The 19,340-nt window shown below is 43.9% G+C and overlaps 1 protein-coding gene across 1 annotated transcript in view; it reads left to right on the top strand.

The window, feature by feature from the left end:
- The window catches only part of SRP54 (signal recognition particle 54), a 91,183-nt gene that overhangs the window by 37,679 nt on the left and 34,164 nt on the right, over positions 1-19,340 (top strand). The window contains exons 8-10 of the mRNA XM_033952257.1: positions 1,291-1,441; positions 11,439-11,587; positions 19,060-19,160. Of these exons, the coding sequence (XP_033808148.1) occupies positions 1,291-1,441; positions 11,439-11,587; positions 19,060-19,160 (401 nt within the window). The remainder of the gene's footprint in view (positions 1-1,290; positions 1,442-11,438; positions 11,588-19,059; positions 19,161-19,340) is intronic.

The raw sequence follows: 19,340 nt of genomic DNA, 5'->3' as shown, positions 1-19,340 counted from the left end.
TAGGGAGGCTAGACAGGATTTTACCTCTTTTTTCAAAGATAGCAGATTAGCTCACATTTGTTTCAAAAGAATACCAGATGGTTAGAGAAGTGTGGGAAAGGGAAGGAAGGTTAATGAAATTTAGGGATTTATTAAGTGCGTTCCCATCCCACTAGTGGCTAAAGGACAGATGGGGGTGGATTCAGATAGCATTTTTCCAGTAGTTTCAACTGCAGTGTTTTGTGATGAAAGAAAAGCAATTCAAAGGGGTGAAAGGTGAAGCCCGAGGTGGACTGCCTTTTGTAAAGGGAAAGGCAAAAAGGAGTTGCTGTTCAAATTATACTGATGTCTAATGAAAATGAAGGGTATGGGTATTGCTTCTTCATGTGTCAGTGTGGGGTAGGTGGTTGCCTATGTGCCCCTTTCCCCAGTTGGGTTACAGTGGAAGCTGTGCATGCAAATAGATCTCATGCATATTTATAGGGGAAATTCTGAAAACCCAAAACTTTGTTGCGGCTCTTGAGGCCCAAGGATGCCCACCCCTGCTCTATCAATACTGCCTATAGGCAGCTGCAATTTTAAATTGATATATAGGGCATATGTCACACCATTAGGGATAGCCAGAACACGGGGAAGGGAAGAGAGGTGCTGTCATATATGTAATAGAAGGGTGTTCAGGTTAAGGGGTTATGGATTAGAGTAGCATTGCTGGGAATGGCAATTCTTATGTTCTTTTGATGGTTAATAAGCATGTTCTTTTGATAAGTAAAAATTTAGCCCATGTGCCCTGCAACATGCTTATTAAAAGATACATGGGGCCTCTACGTTAACTTCCTGGAAAGGGATTTGACTACCTGCAATTAGGCTGTTGATATATTTGGTTTTGACCTCATGCCTTCACTGCTATAAGGTTGCTATCAATAGTCTTGTATAGCAATTACCATAGTTCTGAATATTTTTCATATGTAGAAAATTAAACCATTATTTTTGTTTTCTTGAAGTGCACATTTTTTCAGCTCTTTATTTTCTCTTGTAAACTGGAAATCACTGTTACTTAAAAAAAACACCAACTTTTTATTCATTTTTCAATACTTAAAAAACCATGATCAAAAACATACAAACTCATCTTGTATAAATATGCTAGTGATGCTAGAGAGAGGTGTAGCATCAAGATTTTCCATTTTATATACAATTTCTGTTTACATTGTGTTAATTTTTGAAGATGTAGTATTTGTTTGGGTAAAAAAAATTAAGTTATACTAACTTGCTTTGCTAGCTGTCTGAGCAGTATCTTTGATCTGTTAAATACAGTTACACAGAAATGGATCCTGTAATTATTGCCTCAGAAGGAGTTGATAAATTTAAGAACGAGAATTTTGAGATAATCATTGTTGATACTAGTGGACGTCACAAACAGGAAGATTCTTTGTTTGAAGAAATGCTCCAAGTGGCCAATGCTATAGTAAGTAACTGAGTGGCAACTGATGTTATTTGATGGCTTTTTGTTTTTCATGAGGAATTTAGGTAATGTTAACTTATGTATATAGGCAAGTCTTCATGCATTGTGTGGTGGTACAGGAGGATTCCTTTTATAGAATTGATGCTGGAGCATCTCAGGAAGGGAGAATAATTGGTAACTACAGATACAATTTCTGATGGTTTTGCTAACTACATAGAATCCATTTTCAGATTACCTATGTATGTTTTTGAAAGCTGCCTTCCCCAATGTTCCACCTTGGAAGAGAAGGGCCTCAGTTATGAACATGCACTAATGAGTGCATGCATATTAATTTGCATTATCTTTTACAATCCCACTCTATTCCTGGACTAGTGTGTTTGCAACTATGGTCACCAGACAGCTTGTAGGAAGCCTCAGTCGCACAATGTTTTCAGTCTCTCCCCTTTTACCTCAGGACTGCTTCCCAGGAAGCCAGTTGCATTCCTACAAACCAGATAGCAGAAGTCTGTCCTTTCTACTCGTGTTTATTTTTCTTTAAACTCAAGTCTTTTTGTTCGCGGATCACGCCTTTGTGCTGCAGAGGCTTCCTGGGGGACAGCTCTGACTATGGTAGATTGCAGACTTTGCGGAAAGTCTGTTTCCAGGGGGTTGGCTGCTTGGCATTGCATCCTCTGGACAGCCTGCACTTTCAGTTTGGGGCTCAGGGACTGTTCCCTTGGGAGCTTGCTCACCCCATGTTCGTCTGCTAGTGGGTTTGAGTGCAGGCTGTGTGGCTCTGAGGAGGTGTGTCCAATGATCGGAGCTGACTGTGTCCCTTTGGCAGGTCACTTCTGCGCGGGTGTCTGGTGGCGAAGTTTCTGGATGTGGATGTCGGGCTGGTGGGGCAATCAGAAGACCAACAGTCCAGTTTGCATGCTGGTTGAGGCAAAGGATCCTCCCTGTAAGCTGTTTCAGCTTCTTTACTTCAGTTTCCAGCACCTCATGACATAGCTTGTTTTAGCGATTTTTGGGTGGTCTCAAAAAGTGAATTTTGTGCAGTTTGGGAGTCAGTCCTAGGGACCCCCCCAATTCTAAAATCACTGTGTTTTGGGGGTTTCTGTGCTTTCCTGGGCTATTTTCCTTTGAAAATTTCACCTGCAGTTGAAGGTGAACAAACAAATCGATAGCGGTGACCCGGTGGATATAATATACTTGGACTTCCAGAAGGCGTTCGACAAGGTTCCACACGCTAGGCTTCTGAAGAAACTACAAAGCCACGGAATTGAAGGGGATATACTAAGATGGATAGCCAATTGGCTGGAGAGCAGATTGCAGAGGGTTAGCATAAATGAGAGGTTTTCGGACTGGGAAAAGATGACAAGCGGTGTGCCCCAGGGCTCAGTCCTTGGGCCAATCTTATTCAATATATTCATAAATGACCTGGGAGATGAAACAACGAGTAATATAATCAAGTTCGCAGATGACACCAAACTATGTCGGTCAGTTGGTTCACAGATGGATAGTGAAGAACTCCAGAGAGATTTGAACCTGCTAGAGAAATGGGCGGAAACGTGGCAGATGAAGTTCAATATAGAAAAATGCAAAGTGATGCATCTAGGCACGAAAAACAAGGAACATGAATATAAAATGTTAGGTGTAACACTGAGCAAGAGCGAACAAGAAAGAGACCTGGGAGTACTGATAGACCGGACCCTGAAGCCGTCGGCACAATGCGCGGCGGCTGCAAAGAAAGCGAACAGGATGTTGAGCATGATTAAGAAGGGAATCACAAGTAGATTGGCTAACGTCAAAATGCCGCTTTACAGAGCAATGGTTAGGCCACAACTGGAGTATTGTATCCAACACTGGTCTCCCTACCTAAAGAAAGATATAACCCTGCTGGAGAGGGTGCAGAGGCGAGCCACAAAGCTAGTAAAAGGTATGGGAAATTTGAGCTACAAAGAACGCCTCAAAAAACTGAACTTGTTCACCCTAGAGAAGAGAAGAATGCGTGGGGATATGATAGAGACTTTTAAAATACTAAAAGGATTTGACAAAATCCAGCAAGATGCAGCGTTATTCGCGTTGTCAAATGTGACTCGGACGAGGGGTCATGGACTGAAGTTGAGAGGCGACAGGCCCAGGACAAATGTTAGGAAGTTCTGTTTCACACAGTGAGTGGTGGTTGCTTGGAACGCTCTCCCGGAGGAGGTTGTGATGGAGACCTCCACTATAGGATTCAAGAGCAAGTTGGATGCACACCTCCTTGCTAATCACATTGAGGGATATAGGTAAACAAGGTCTCATCTGGGACCACCTAGGCCTTCATTAGCAAGCACCTAGTTGAGCCTCCGCGTGTGCGGGTCACCGGACTAGATGGACCAAGGGTCTGATTCGGTGAAGGCATTTCTTATGTTCTTATGTTATCTTGTATTTCTCCCAATTTGAATGTGAAGTTAATTTGCTTCTACAAGCATTTGTTTTGGCAAGAAAACCATTCAGATGGACTCCCCAGGGCAGGATTCTTTGGATTCATGCCCCATTTGCAGTGAATGGTTGACCAGAGAACAGCTGTGTTCCACATGCCTTTGGCATGGGAGAGGGGCAAAATATCATCAGCCCAAGTTCTCTTGACCCCTGATAGAGGTTCTGCCGCTCTTGCCAGCCGGGAGCACCCTGAAAGCAGTCTCTGAGGACAGCACCTTTATGGCCTCAGTAAAATGCAGTTGTGATTCAGCTTTTAAGCCTCATAAGTCCTCCAAAAGTTCTAAGAAGGGTCCGCAGGTGTTGGCTCCCGCCTCGGAGGATGGGTTTTCCCCTGAATTTATTAACATGATGTATTAGGTTTATTTGGCGAAGAAAATGGCGCTTTCTGCATCTCCTCAGGTGTCCACACTGGCTTGAAGACCCTTCTTTCCCAGGACAGAGGTCTTATGCCCAGTCTCGCCATGACATCCCAACTGCTTGTGCCGGTGATTGATGTGGACAACCTGGATGCCCTGACCATGCCTATTCTTGTGCATGCTGGTACTACTACCGCAGGGGATGTTGGAGCGCTTGTGGATCTCCAGGATCAGGATCTGGGTGGATCGGATTTGGGTAAGGCTTCCACAGTGCAGAGGTTTTTCAAACCCGCAAATCTGGTTAATTTGATCTCTTGAGTCACTACAGGAATTGAAGTTAGACGTTGGTCAATCTGCTACTGTAGAATGCTTTCTTAAGAGTACTAAAAAGCTGCAACCTTCCTCTTTTTCTGATTATCCGGACATAGCTATGATGCTCACAGACACTTGGGAGATGCCTGAGAGTCCCTTGAAATGCGCCAGAGCCATGTTCAGGCTCTTCCCAATGGCAGATGCCTTTAACCACTGTTTTGCGTCCCTGAAAGTTGATTTCTTTAAGTTGATTCTTCTGTGGCGCAGGTTACTAATCGCACTTCTCTCCCCAGTGATGGTAGGTTGCCACAGTTGCTGGACATGGAAGTTTTGGTCCACCTGTATTTCGACAATTGGCTTATCAGGGCTTTGTTGGAGTCCGAGGGGTGTTGGGCAGTTCACCAAGTTGTTCAACTGCTTCAGCTCCTGGGCTGGGTGATCAACTTCCAAAAATAGCCTCGAGCCGACACCGGACTTGGAATACCTGGGGGTTCACTTCCACATAGGTGCACCAGGAGAAGCTCCGTCACTTAATCAGGGATTTTCTGGCCACTCCGGTCTCGACAGTATTTCCAGGTCCTGGGGTCCAAGATGGAAACGATTAGGGCTGAAGGACGCACTTATTTCCCACTGGAGTCTGCAATGAGATCCATGGCATGCCCACCTCCCCTGGACGGCAGAGTCTCGGAGCAGTCTAGCCTGGTGGTTGCATCCTGTTTCCCTATTCAGGGGACTTCCCCTCCAGATCTCCAAGTGGGTGATCTGACGATGGATGCCAGTCTTTTTGGCTGGGGGGCCGTTTGCCCAGACAGTCCAGTTCAGGGCTGGTGGGCCCCAACCAAGCAGAAGTGGTCGATCAATCACCTGGAACTTTGGCTGATCCAACTGGCTCTCCACTTCAAGCGTCATCTCCACAATTTGCCCAGTCTCTCTTCGTATGAGAGACCCTTGAGTCCGATGGCCACTAGAATGGTCTCCGGACTCAAGGGTCTCTCATACGAAGAGAGACTGGGCAAATTGCAGCTCTATACTCTAGAGGAGCGCAGGGAAAGGGGTGACATGATTGAGACATTTAAATACGTCACAGGTCGTGTCGAGGTGGAAAACGACATATTCGTTCCCAAGGGACCCTCGGTCACAAGGGGGCACCCGCTTAAACTTAGAGGAGGAAAATTTTGTGGTGACACCAGGAAGTACTTCTTCACAGAAAGGGTGGTGGATCATTGGAACAAACCTCCGGTGCAGGTGATCAAGGCCACCAGCGTGCTCGACTTTAAGAATAGATGGGACATCCACGTGGGATCCCTACGAGGGTCGAGCTAAGGAACTAAGTCATCAGCACTCAGACTTAATGGGGTGGGTCAGTAGAGTGGGCAGACTTGATGGGCTGTAGCCCATTTCTGCCGTCATCTTTCTATGTTTCTAATCAAGCTGTACATGTCTTCTTGGACAACATCATGGCAGTGGCTTACATCAGTTACCAAGGGGGCACCAGGAGCTCTTCCCTGAGCGTTGAGGCCCAGCTTCTCTTCAGGTGGATGGAAAACCATCTCCTGGTGAATCTGCCTGGATGTTGTCCATTCCTGCCATGTGTGCGGTGGAAATATCTCATCCATCAGACTCTAGATCTTGGGATTGGTCCCTATTGTAGAGAACGTTCAGCTGCATAGTGGAGCAGTGGGATCAGCCAACATTCAACCTCAAGGCACTGGCGGTCAACAAGAAGGTGGATTGATTCTTCTGCTGCCGTTGCGATCCAGTAAGCGAAGGCCTAGATGTGCTGGTTCAGCCCTGTTTTTGGAGGGTCATCTTTGTCTTCCTTCCATGGCCCATGATAGGCCATCTGCTGAGGCGGATTGCGGCCCACAGGGATTGGGTGATTCTCGTGGCACCAACCTGGTTCATTTGCAGCTGGATCAGGGACTCAGATTTCCTTGTCTGCTCGCTTCAAGATCCAGACCGCGTTGGTCTTACAGCCTGGCTGAGCATGTCGCTTTAGTCTGCAGGGGCTATTCTTTGACTGTGATTGCCACTCTTCTCCGCAGCAAAAAGAAGTCTATTATAGCAGCCTATGCAAAAGCTTGGAGATGTTGTTAGGCGTGATGCTGTCAATACATGAGATACTGGAGTTCCTTCAGGCCAGTGGTGAAGGGGCTGGCTGTGGCTTCTCTTAGAGTCCATATTGCTGGTCTCTCCTGTCTAGGTCCTAAACCTCCAAGAGGCTCCTTGGCCGCCTATCCGGATGTAGTCTGGTTTCTGCGGGGTGCGCTGAGGCATCAGCCCCCACTGTGGCTACCTTGTCCAACTTGGAATCTTAATCTAATTCTCCAGTCTCTGACTCATCCACCTTATGAACCTTTGGAACAAGCATCCTGCATTGCCATTTAACATTGTATTGATGCAATATCGACTTGACTCAAAGATCATAGGATGATTCTTAATCCATCAAAAACAACTGTTGAATTACAGGTCTACTATCTTCTCCAAAGACTAATATTAGTCTATTTGGGATTGATTTGCAGCCTGTAAATTCATTCTGTTATTTGGGAATAATCTTCGACTCGGCATTTACCTTTGATTATCATATTTCATAGGTACTAAAAAAAAAGGCTTTTTTGGCTACGTAGATTTTGAAGCACAACATTCATGCATTTGTAATATCTAGAATAGATTATTGTAATTCAGTATACTGTGGGATATCTTCATCTAATCAACGTCATCTTCAAGCACTTCAGAATTCTGCAGTGCGATTACTATATAAAGCAAAACTATATGACCATGTTACTCCGCTTTGGATACGTTTATATTGGCTTCATAGAAACATAGAAGCATAGAGAATGATGACAGAAAAGGGCTATAGCCCACCAAGTCTGGCCATTCCAAATACCCGCCCCCTGATTTCACTCCCTTAGAGATCCCATGTGAATATCCCATTATCTCTTAAAATCTGACACGCTGCTGGCCTCAATCACCTGCAGTGGGAGTTTGTTCCAATGATCCACCACTCTTTCGGTGAAGAAGTACTTTCTGGAGTCGCTATGAAACTTCCCTCCCCTGATTTTCAGCGGATGCCCTCTGGAGGTCGAGGGTCCCATGAGGCAGAAGATATCATCTTCCGACTCGATACGGCCCGTGATGTACTTAAACGTTTCAATCATGTCTCCTCTCTCTCTTCGTTCCTCAAGTGAGTACAGCTACAATTTATTCAGTCTTTCTTCATACGTGAGTTCCTTGAGCCCCAAGACCATCCTAGTGGCCATTCGCTGAACCGACTCGATTCTCAGCACATCCTTCCGGTAGTGTGGTCTCCAGAATTGAACACAATACTCCAAATGAGGCCTCACCATGGACCTGTATAGCGGCATCATGACTTCAGGTCTCCTGCTGACAAAACCTCTACGGATACAACCCATCATTTGCCTTGCCCTGGAGGAAGCCTTCTCCACCTGATTGGCAGCTTTCATGTCATCACTAATGATCACCCCTAGATCACGTTCCGTCGTGGTCCTGGCCAAGGTCTCACAATTTAGTACGTAAGTTCTGCACGGGTTTCTCTTACCCAGGTGCATTACCTTACACTTTTTAGCAGTAGGTCCTGCGTCATATCATCAGGTAAAATGCTTTTATCTACTATGTTGCAAAGTTTGGCATCGTCGGCGAACAGTGATACCCTTCCTCTAAGTCCTTGGATCATATCTCTTATGAATAAGTTGAATAGAATCGGGCCCAAAACCGAGCCCTGCGGCACTCTACTGATCACGTCTGATGTTTTGGATGGGGTACCGTTTACCACCACCCTCTGAAGTCTACCGCTCAGCCAATCCCCAACCCATGTAGTTAGTGTCCCCTAATCCTATCGATTTCAGCTTGTTCAATAACCTTCGGTGTGGGACGCTATCAGAAGCTTTACTGAAGTCCAAATATACTACGTCCAGTGACTCTCCGGCATCCAGTTGTCTAGTGACCCAGTCAAAAAAGCTAATTAGATTAGATTGACAGGATCTGCCCTGGGTGAATCCGTGTTGGTGGGGATCACGTAGGTTTTCCTCGTCTAGGATTGTGTCAAGATTCCTGTACAATATAGATGTCAATTTTAAATTCTATGTTTAGCATTCAAAGCACTTCATTATTTACAACCACCTTATTTAGCTTCTGTAACGGTACCCTATACCCCTTCTCTCACACTGACGTTCCTTAATTCCAATAGACTTGTTCTTCCATCACCAAAAATGGCTCATTTTGAATCTATCTTCTACATATTTATTTTTTATTGCCCCTTTATTTTGAAATGATTTTCTACCTATTTGGGCTGAGCAATCATTTCCTAAGTTCAAATAACATAAGGTAACATAACATAAGAAGTGCCATCTCCGGAACAGACCCTAGGTCCATCAAGTCCGGCGATCCGCACATGCGGAGGCCCCACCAGGTGTACCCTGGCATAGTTTTAGTCCCCATATCACTCTAAGCTTCTCATAAGAGATGTGCATCTAGCTTACCCTTACCTATGTCACCTTATGCCACTCATAAGGAGATGTACATCTAACTTACCCTTAAACCCTAGAATGGTGGATTCCGCAATTACCTCTTCTGGGAGAGCATTCCAGGTGTCCACCACTCGTTGCGTGAAGCAGAACTTCCTAATATTTGTCCTGAACTTGTCCCCCCTTAGCTTCAGTCCATGTCCTCTTGTCTGTGTCACATCGGACATTGTAAATAATTTTTTATCCTGTTCTATTTGGTCGATTCCTTTCAGTATTTTGAAAGTCTCGATCATATCCCCTCGCAGTCTCCTCTTCTCAAGGGAGAACAATCCCAGTCTCTTAAGTCATTCCTCATATTCCAAGTTCTCCATGCCCTTTATTAGCTTTGTTGCTCGTCTCTGCACCCTCTTGAGTATTTTTTAATCCTTCTTTAGATATGGAGACCAATGTTGGACGCAGTATTCCAAGTGTGGTCTGACCATCGCTCTATAAAGCGGTAGTATTACTTTCTCCGATCTACTCGTGATTCCCTTCTTTATCATGCGTTCTTCATAGCTGCTGCCACCCTTAGTTTGCATCTCCCAATGAGTCTGGACATAAAAGTTGTCTGCATGAGGAGGAGAATGAACTATGATGAAATAAATTCTGAATCAAGTTATGTACAAAAATTATTAAATTATTTAAACTCCAGCAGTTTTTCTCCTCCTTTGTAATAGCTCAATCAAAATTAGGACTGTGATATGATGCCACGAGCCTGCCTTCATAGCTACCCAACAATTTTTTCTGTTTTACATTGTCAACCTTCTCTCCAACCTCGATGGTATTCTTTTTGGCTTTCTATCTGCTGCTGGCCCATACATGCATTTCAATAATTTTATTGCCCCTTTTACCCACCTTGTGACCACTGGATGTTTGAATACTTCTTCTGCAGCTTCCCTAGCCCCAACCAACCCAAATAATAGGACCGGACTTAGGAATCAAACTGGGGATGTTCTGCTTGGCTGTCACTTGAAGTATAGGGCTGGCTCCATAAATTGTTTCTAACCATTTGACAGGAGTCCAGCCAGAATGTGGCTGACCTTCAGGATGTGGCGACTTCAGTAGCTCATCTACGTTCCACTCCCATTAAGGACATCTGTAAAACAGCTGCCTGGTCCTTAATTCATAACTTCACATCCTACTATTGTTTGGAGAATCATTCCAGACAGGATAGTTGGTTCAGCCAAGCAGTTCTACAAAATTTATTCTGTGTTTAGATGCCAACTTCCCTCTGACACTTTTGGTTTTGCCAGGCTCATGGGAGCAATTGATAACCCTCTTCTCAGAGGCATGATCCTGGCAGCTAGGGAGCCCCACAAGTGAGGATATGCTACTTGCTTGTCCTTAGATAAAGCAAAGTTATTTACCTAGGTAGCTGGTGTTTTCCGAGGACAGCAGGCAGATATTCTTACAATCCTCTCACCTCCCCTAGTTGGCATCTTAGCTTTATTACTGAATTAATGGTCCCTTGAGCCGACATCAGGTTGGAAGGCATTGGCACATGCACAGTACAGGCAGTCTTCACATATTTTGACTGTCCGTACCAGGCTCCATGGATGATATCATCCACATGTGAGAATATCTACCTGCTGTCCTCAGATAACACCTGCTACAGGTAACTATGCTATATTTTTAGTGCACTCACTTTAGATTTGTATATTCCACACACACACACAGTTTTGTAACTTTATGTAAAATGTGCTTTAACAATAGAAAATACTTTTTAAATTTTTCTCCAACATGCCAACATGAGTTTAAAATGGATTTGTAGTTCAGTAAGTATTCAGTACACAGATACGAGTATGGGTGACAGTTTTAGTGCTATATTTTAAATTAGTTGTAGTCTTTTCAGAGACTACATGGGCAACCCATTATAAAAGGAGTTGCAATAATTTAAAAAGCTGAAGATAATAGACTAACTACCTTAGCATTTTCATTCTCCCAAGAATCATCTTGGAAAGTTGTGTATCTGAGGTTCAAAAGATAGGGAGAATCCAAACTTTTTATTTTGCCACTAAATGAAAAATTACCCTCACAAAGCTGAGAAATGTTCTGGTAAACCACAATAATTGACCCAGAATAGTTCAGTTTGTCTAAATTCAAGTTTTAATTTCATATTTTATAACCAGAAGGAAATTCTCATGTACACAACTGTTTGGCTTATCAACAAACCCACATGTGAGTAGTCATAAAAGGTTGTAGGTTTCGGGGGGGGGGTGTTCTTGTTTTAAGTGTTACCTATTATGACATCCTTTTGGTAGTGACTGAGCACTGAGCGGAGTGCAATTCTGTGGTATATGTGTTGTATAAGCAGTTGATTCTTATGATTTATTTTTCTTAAAGCAACCAGATAACATTGTATATGTGATGGATGCCTCCATTGGTCAGGCATGTGAAGCTCAGGCGAAGGCTTTCAAAGACAAAGTGGATGTAGCTTCTGTAATTGTGACAAAACTTGATGGTCATGCAAAAGGAGGAGGTGCCCTCAGTGCGTAAGTATCACTTCTGGCTCTGTGTCTACTGTAGCCTGTCTTAGATCAGCTCTGAAGCTGTAAGTTGAAAGAACCATTTGAAAATTTGCTATTTGATTAGCTCCTAAATCATTGAAAACTCTGACCAATCGCAAATAAAAAAAAAAATATATTTAATTCTCTGGAGTGTCCTTTGCTGGCAGTATACCTAGTGGCTTGATTTTATTTTTGAACTGAAAAATTTTTGGCAGAAAGTTGATTTTTCTAATTGTCAAAAATAAGCAAGCCTTTTTTTATTTTAAGAAGCTCTTTGAATCTCTGCAAAAGTGAATAAAACTCCTTTTTTTTTTTTTTTTTTTTTTTTTTTTTTTACAAGGATCTTCAATCCTCATTAAATCATATAATACACTTTGCAAGTTTCTTAAAATATGCATTATCTTCATTCCTTTCCAGATGTATTGTAAACCACTTTGAGTGAATCTCTTCATGAAAAATGCATTTAATAAATCCCAATAAATAAATACATGAAGTTATTTTGACATTGCCAGCCTTTGGAATTAGATCAAAGAATTATATGGAATATGCTTTTCCTATAATGTCTGCTCATACTAAAAGCAAATAGAAAAAAAATATTGTCTGACACTTCAGATGCTATTCTGTCATGTAAAAATTCATTACTACTCGCACAAATCAATTCTATAGGAATTCAGTGAGTTATAAACACTGTTCAACCAAGGCATAAAATACATTCTGTTCCATATACACAGATGTCCATACTTTAGCTGTTGATTCACACTTTCTGCAAAACTGCAGAAGGGTATCACTTTAAGATCTGAAACTCCTCCCCTTTTGCAATAGAGACCAGCTCCCTCTTCAGTTTTTCCTCCTGAAGGCAAACTCAAAAAGTGTGTTATCTGTTCTGCATCATTTTGTTATTTTGGGGTATTTTTCTGTCATATTTTTTAATTTCTTTGTGGCTTCGATGCTTGGAGGTCCCCTTCTTGGACTTACTCTGCCGGGGAAAGGACGCAGTCCCGCTTGGGTGGACTACTGCTCCCAGGTCAATCTCATTGAGTACCTGTGCAGCCAGTTTGCTTTGTGTCCCTTCAGAAGCACGGGGTCCATCCTCCTGGAAGCAGCTCGCCTGCTTGAGCGCAGGCTGCGAGACCCCTATGTAACAACCCTCTGGGTATCGGAGCTGGCTACATAGTTTCCCCCCTCTCCCCTCGTTGCTGTTAGTCTCTTACAGAACCTGGACTGGATAGTAACTTCCACTAAAAAATCAGCTGCAGCCAACTCAGTATTTGGAATATCTGGGACTCTACTTTTATATGGCACAGGGCTTTGTTTTAATTCCTGAGCAATGCAAATTGAAGCTCAGGAAGCAGTCATGGAGATCTTGGCTCTTCCGAGCACCACGACCTAGCATTATGTGCAGGTGCTGGGTTCTATGGCAGCCTCCTTGTAAGTGATTCCCTGACCGAGAGATCGTATGCACTCCCTCCAGTACTTCCTTCTGTCCAGATGGTCTCTGCAATGTCACTCCCTGCAGATGCAGCTCCCATGGACTGCAGAGGTAAAGCACAGCCTGCATTGGTGGCTCGGGGGGGGGGGGGGGGCGAGGGGGGGCAGCCTTGGTGAGGGGTATGCCTCTTAATCGACAAATGGATGACTTTCAGTGGCTGGGGGGGCCCTTTGCTGTGGGCACACCCTTCAGAGCAGGTGGTCCATAAATCGTCTAAACCTGAGAGCCATTTGATTGGCCTTGCTGGAGTTGCAATCTTTCCTGACAGGGAAGGCTGTCGGGGTGTTTTCAGACAATGCCACTGTGGTTGCTTGCGTGAACAGATGGGGGCATCGGAAGCGCTTCCCTTAACTCGGAGACATGAATGTTATTCTGTTGGGTAGAACTTCACTTGCAGGCTCTTTCAGCTGTCCACGTGGCAGGGGTAGAGAATGTCCAGGCCAACTTTCTCAACAGACATTCTCTGGATCACAGAGAGTGGTCACTGTTCCAGAGGGTGTGCTTCCTCATTGTTCAGACTTGTGGCAGACCGGACAAGGATTTCTTGGCCTCATCTAAGAATGTAAATGCAGTCCGCTTCTACATTCAAAAATCCGAGCAGGGAAGCGCGGGGCTAGACTCCATAGTTCAGCCCTGGCCCACAGAGCAGCATCTCTATTTACCTCTGCCATGGTGGGTTGGATCATCTGCAGGATAGCGAACTATCAGGGGCTCGTGATCCTGGTGGCCCTGGACTGGCCCTGCAGGCCTCTGTATGTGGATCTGGTGCCTCTGTATGTGGATCTGTATATGGATCTGGAAGAGAAGCAGGTTCCCGAAACATCTGGTTCATCTGGGGCTCCTCATTCAAGGCATAGTTCTGATGGAGATGCTGGAATGCTTTGGTCTTATGAAATGGCTCTTGAGTGCTCGGCCTTGATTTGGAAGGGTTATTTGTAGGTTTTGGTTACGACTCTCCTTGGAGCAAAGAAGCCTGTAACAGTTGCAGCTTATGCTAAGACGTGGAAGATCTTCCAGTTATGGTGCACCAAGGAGCAGGTGGAGCCGGAGAGGACTCCCATTCTGGTGCAAGCCGGTCTTGAAAAGGGTTTTGAGGTTCCATTTTTCAAAGTACAGATAGCCGGCATCTCATGTTTTTGGGCTCAGAGTGGCTATGGTCTCTGGCTTCTCACCCAGATGTCACTAAGTGTTTGAGTGAGATGCTCAAACTGAGGACCCCCTCCTCCGTTGCACAGACTGTTCCCATCCTGGGACCTCAGTGTGGCTTTGAAGGGCCTGGCCCATGCTCCATATGAGCTTCTTTTGAAAGCTTCCTTGCTAGACCTGTAGAAGCCTGGGCCAATCAGGCCTTAGATTTAGTGGGGATGGGCCGGGAAGGGGCGTGCCGTCTCATTTCCACGAGGCAGACCCGTCGGCTGGACGGCAGCAAGACCCGTCCAGCTGACCAACATTGAAAGGTTAGTTGGGGGAGGGAGATTAGTTGGGGCGGGGGGTCGTTGGGCTTTCCGGCAGGAGGAGTTGGGCATCCTCCTGTCGGCGATTACGAGTTTGGGGGGAGGGGGTTCCGGGGTTCCGACAGGAGGAGTTGGGCATCCTCCTGTCGGCGATTACGAGTGACTGGACAGATGCTAGAGGGAAGTGGAGTGGAGAGCCTCGAGGATCAGTGCTGCGTCCGATTTCTGTTCAATATGTTTGCAAGCAACATTGCCAAAAGGTTAGAAGGTAAGGGTTGCCTTTTTGCGGATGATATCAAAATTTGTAACAGAATGGACATTAGAGGGAGTAAAAAACATGAAAAAGTATCTGCAAAAGTTAGGATGGTCTAAAGTCTGGTAACTAAAATTCAATCCAAGGGAGTCATATATGCTGAGAGGTGAGAGGCTGATATGCACAGAAGGGGAGAAGGACCTTGGAGTGGTAGTGTCCGAGGATCTGAAGATAAGTGTGATAAGATGGTGACTGTATCCGGAAGGATACTTTCTTGTATAGAAAGAGGAGTAACCGACAGAAGAAGGGAGATGATGATGCCCCTGTAGAGGTCATTGTTGAGGCCACATATTGTCTTTGGTGAGGTCACATATTGTGTTCCGTTTTGGAGGCCATATCTGGTGAAAGACATAAGAATACTTGAAGCGGTCCAGAGGATGGAGAGATACCCATATCAGTTGAGAATGCTTGCCAGAGGTTTCAAGGGTCCCAAACCATACCAAAAAAACCGTGAAAAAGCGTCTCTTTTTTGGGCCCTAAGTGAAAATAACTTGGCACCAACCTCCCAACTGACATCAGGATGGAAATAGTCTACAACAGATTCTGAAAAATTAAAAACTCTTCTTCAAAAGCATACACACTATAGACAACTAACTCAAAATACCTAGTGCCATTAAATCCCATACTCAAGTTTATCCAGTTTATTATAAAATTTGATTAATCGCCTATTCCAAATTCTAAGCGATGTACAAATTGATAAAAGTTACAGAGTTAAGAAAGACAAACATAACTGACAAGTGCTAAATCTACTAAAACATATTAATAAGTCAACTTGCACATACAATCAAACACAAGGAAAACTAGGAAAGAAATACAATCTTAAAATATATCACTTAAAAAGCACTATGGCATCAGATTTCAAAGCTGGCAGTCGGTGTGTTTTAAACACTGCCATGGTTAAAATAAAAATACTGTATATGCATCTATGTAAAGAATGACATGGGGACAAATTTTCTCTGTCCCCAAGGAATCTCTCTATCCCTATCCCATTCCCGCAAGCTCTGTCCCTGTCCCTACACCATTCCTGCAAGCTCTAGCCTCATCTGCTCTATCCTCATCTGCACAAGCCTCGAACACTTTAAAATCTTAAGTGTTTGAGGCTTGTGCAGTTAAGGCAGATCATGCAGGAATAGGACAGGGACTGAACTATTTATGGCAGATAGCATATTGTTAGATATTGTATATTGTTAGATAGCACTTCCACCTGTAAATGTATAAATATGCTATTAAAACTCCTCCCTATGTTTTCTGAATGCTTGTTTTTAATGTACATACAGTCATGTGAAAAAATTAGGACACCCCATGAAATATTCAGTTCTTTCTTAAGAAATGTTCACATATCAATGTCAAAATATTTTTTTTTATTTATCTCTGGAAAAGAAAGTGATGTAATTGCAGGTAAACAACAAATATTTTCCTTCATTTACTCATGAAACAACTACTGTTGATGTGAAAGTGCATACCTCTTCAATCGGAAAGAGACTGTACAAATTTAACTTACATGGGAGGTGTGCAAGGAGGAAACCTTTGCTCTCTAAGACTGAAGTTTGCCAGAGAGAACGTAGACAAACACAGGACTTCTGGAATAGTGTTCTATGGACAGAAGAGTCTAAAATTGAATTATTTGGACACCAGAAAAGAGGACATGTTTGGCCTACACCAAATACAGCATTCCAGGAAAAGAATCTCATACCAACTGTGAAGCATGGAGGTGGAAGTGTCATGGTTTGGGGAGGCTTTGCTGCAGCAGGACCTGGCAAGCTCACCATCACAGAATCCACCATGAATTCTACTGTGTATGAGGGTGCTTGAGGAACATGTGAGACCATCTGTAAGAAAATTAAAGCGGAACTGGACCCTGCAACAAGACAGTGACCCAAAACATATCAGAAAACTAAGAAATGGAGAGTCCTGGAGTGGCCGTGTCAAAGTCCTAATTTTAATCCCATTGAGATGCTGTGGGCTGTACATGTAAGAAATCCCTCAAACATCTCACACTGAAAGAATTCTGCATTGAGGAGACCGATGTCGGAGACTGGTAGATGTCTACAAGAAGTGTCTCACTGCAGTTATTTCAGATAAAGGGGGTAACGCTAGCTATTAGGATGTAGGGTGTCCTAATTTATACCTTAGTTAGAATACACATTTTTGTGGATATATTTTGTTTCCTGAGTAAATCAAGGAAAATTTTTGTTGTTTACCTGCAATTACATCACTTTCTTTTCCAGAGATAAATAAAAAAAAAGATTTGACATCTATATGTGAACTGAATGAGAATCTACGGGATCCCCGACAACATGGATTTACTAAGGGGAGATCCTGCCAATCCAACCTGATCAGCTTCTTTGACTGGGTAACGGGGAAGCTGGATATTGGGGAGTCCCTGGACATCGTGTACCTGGACTTTAGCAAAGCATTCGATAGCGTACCACACCGCAGGTTACTGAGCAAGATGAGTTCTATAGGATTAGGTAACACATTGACGAAATGGGTTGGGAGCTGGCTTGGAGGTAGGCTCCAAAGGGTGGTGGTGAACGGCACCCCCTCCGAAATGACGGAGGTGATTAGTGGAGTACCACAGGGCTCAGTCTTGGGCCCAATCCTATTCAACATCTTTATAAGAGACTTGGCATAAGGGCTTCGAGGTAAAATAACATTATTCGCCGATGACGCCAAACTGAGTAATGTAGTGGGCAAATGCACAACAGACGAAGATTCAGTGCCCGACAACATGATGCACGACCTACTCCTACTGGAGCGATGGTCTAGGACATGGCAACTCAACTTCAATGCCAAAAAATGCAAAGTTATGCACCTGGGCTGCCAGAATCCATGCAAGTCTTATACCCTTAATGGCGAGATCCTAGCAAAAACGGTAGCAGAACGAGACTTGGGGGTAATCGTCAGTGAGGACATGAAGTCTGCCAATCAAGTGGAGCAGGCTTCGTCCAAGGCAAGACAAATCATGGGCTGCATACGAAGGGGTTTCGTCAGTCGTAAGGCGGAAGTCATTATGCCATTGTATAGATCCATGGTGAGGCCCCACCTGGAATACTGTGTGCAATTCTGGAGGCCGCATTATCGCAAGGATGTGCTGAGACTGGAGTCGGTGCAAAGAATGGCCACCCGGATGGTCTCGGGACTCAAGGATCTACCATATGAAAAACGGCTTGACAAATTACAGCTATACTCGCTCGAGGAGCACAGAGAGAGGGGGGACATGATCGAGACGTTCAAGTATCTTACGGGCCGCATCGAGGCGGAGGAAGATATCTTCTTTTTCAAGGGTCCCACGACAACAAGAGGGCATCCGTTGAAAATCAGGGGCGGGAAACTACGAGGTGACACCAGGAAATTCTTTTTCACTGAAAGAGTGGTTGATCGCTGGAATAGTCTTCCACTACAGGTGATTGAGGCCAGCAGCGTGCCTGATTTTAAGGCCAAATGGGATCGGCACATGGGATCTATTCACAGGGCAAAGGTAGGGGAGGGACATTAAGGTGGGCAGACTAGATGGGCCGTGGGCCCTTATCTGCCGTCTATTTCTATGTTTCTATGTTTCTATGAATATTTCATGGGGTGTGCTAATATTTTCACATGACTGTATAACCAACTCCTCCTTCCACCTGGCAAGTTTGTAATTGTCAATAAATAGTAAAACAAACACAAAAAAGAAGAAAAGTGTACACACTATAAACCAAACACACCTTCTCAAAACAACTGGAGTATAGGTAACAACTGTAACCCTTGGCGTGTGTGGCACAGAGCTAAGGTAATATAAATATACCCAAACCCATACAATAATTGTCAAACACCCCAGAATATGCTGGCACCAAAGTATAAAAGTAGGGGGGGAAAAAAGCCTCAGAATCACACCATCTACCTGTTACATTGGGTGAATGGTATATATGGGGTGATCACTGTCATAAAAAACTTTGTGTAATGCAACAAATTCAAGACCAAAAAAACATGCTTATCTGCTGTGGGAGATAAATCACACTGATGGTGGCCAGCTTTTCACAATCCTAGCTGCCTCGGGGTATGGGAATAGAGTTCCACCCCACATTTCCCTGATCTTTACATGCTCTACTGGAGCTCTTATAAATGTGAGTTCTCATTTAAGGTGTCCTTTTGTAGATCCTGTTTGAGTTTACTGATTTTAGGTTTTTCTTTAATGGAAACATTTTTATTTTTTATATAGTGTTGCTGCTACAAAAAGTCCTATTATTTTCATTGGTACTGGAGAGCATATAGATGACTTTGAACCTTTTAAAACACAGCCTTTTATCAGCAAACTTCTAGGTAAGTCTTAAATTCATAGCAGTAAACTTGAGACCTGTGTCATGGCACTTTAGGGTCTATTATAACCTTCCCTTTCTTAAAACAGGACCATGGATGTCAGAGTATTAATTATGTAGGACTCTAGTAATGTTGAGCAAGTACGAAGTATTAATTATGTAGGACTCTAGTAATGTTGAGCAA

This window comes from Geotrypetes seraphini, chromosome 7, assembly GCF_902459505.1.
Source record: "Geotrypetes seraphini chromosome 7, aGeoSer1.1, whole genome shotgun sequence".
NCBI lineage: Eukaryota > Metazoa > Chordata > Amphibia > Gymnophiona > Dermophiidae > Geotrypetes > Geotrypetes seraphini.
The sequence above is the reverse complement of the archived record's forward strand: the minus strand, read 5'-3'. Positions and strand labels throughout refer to the sequence as shown.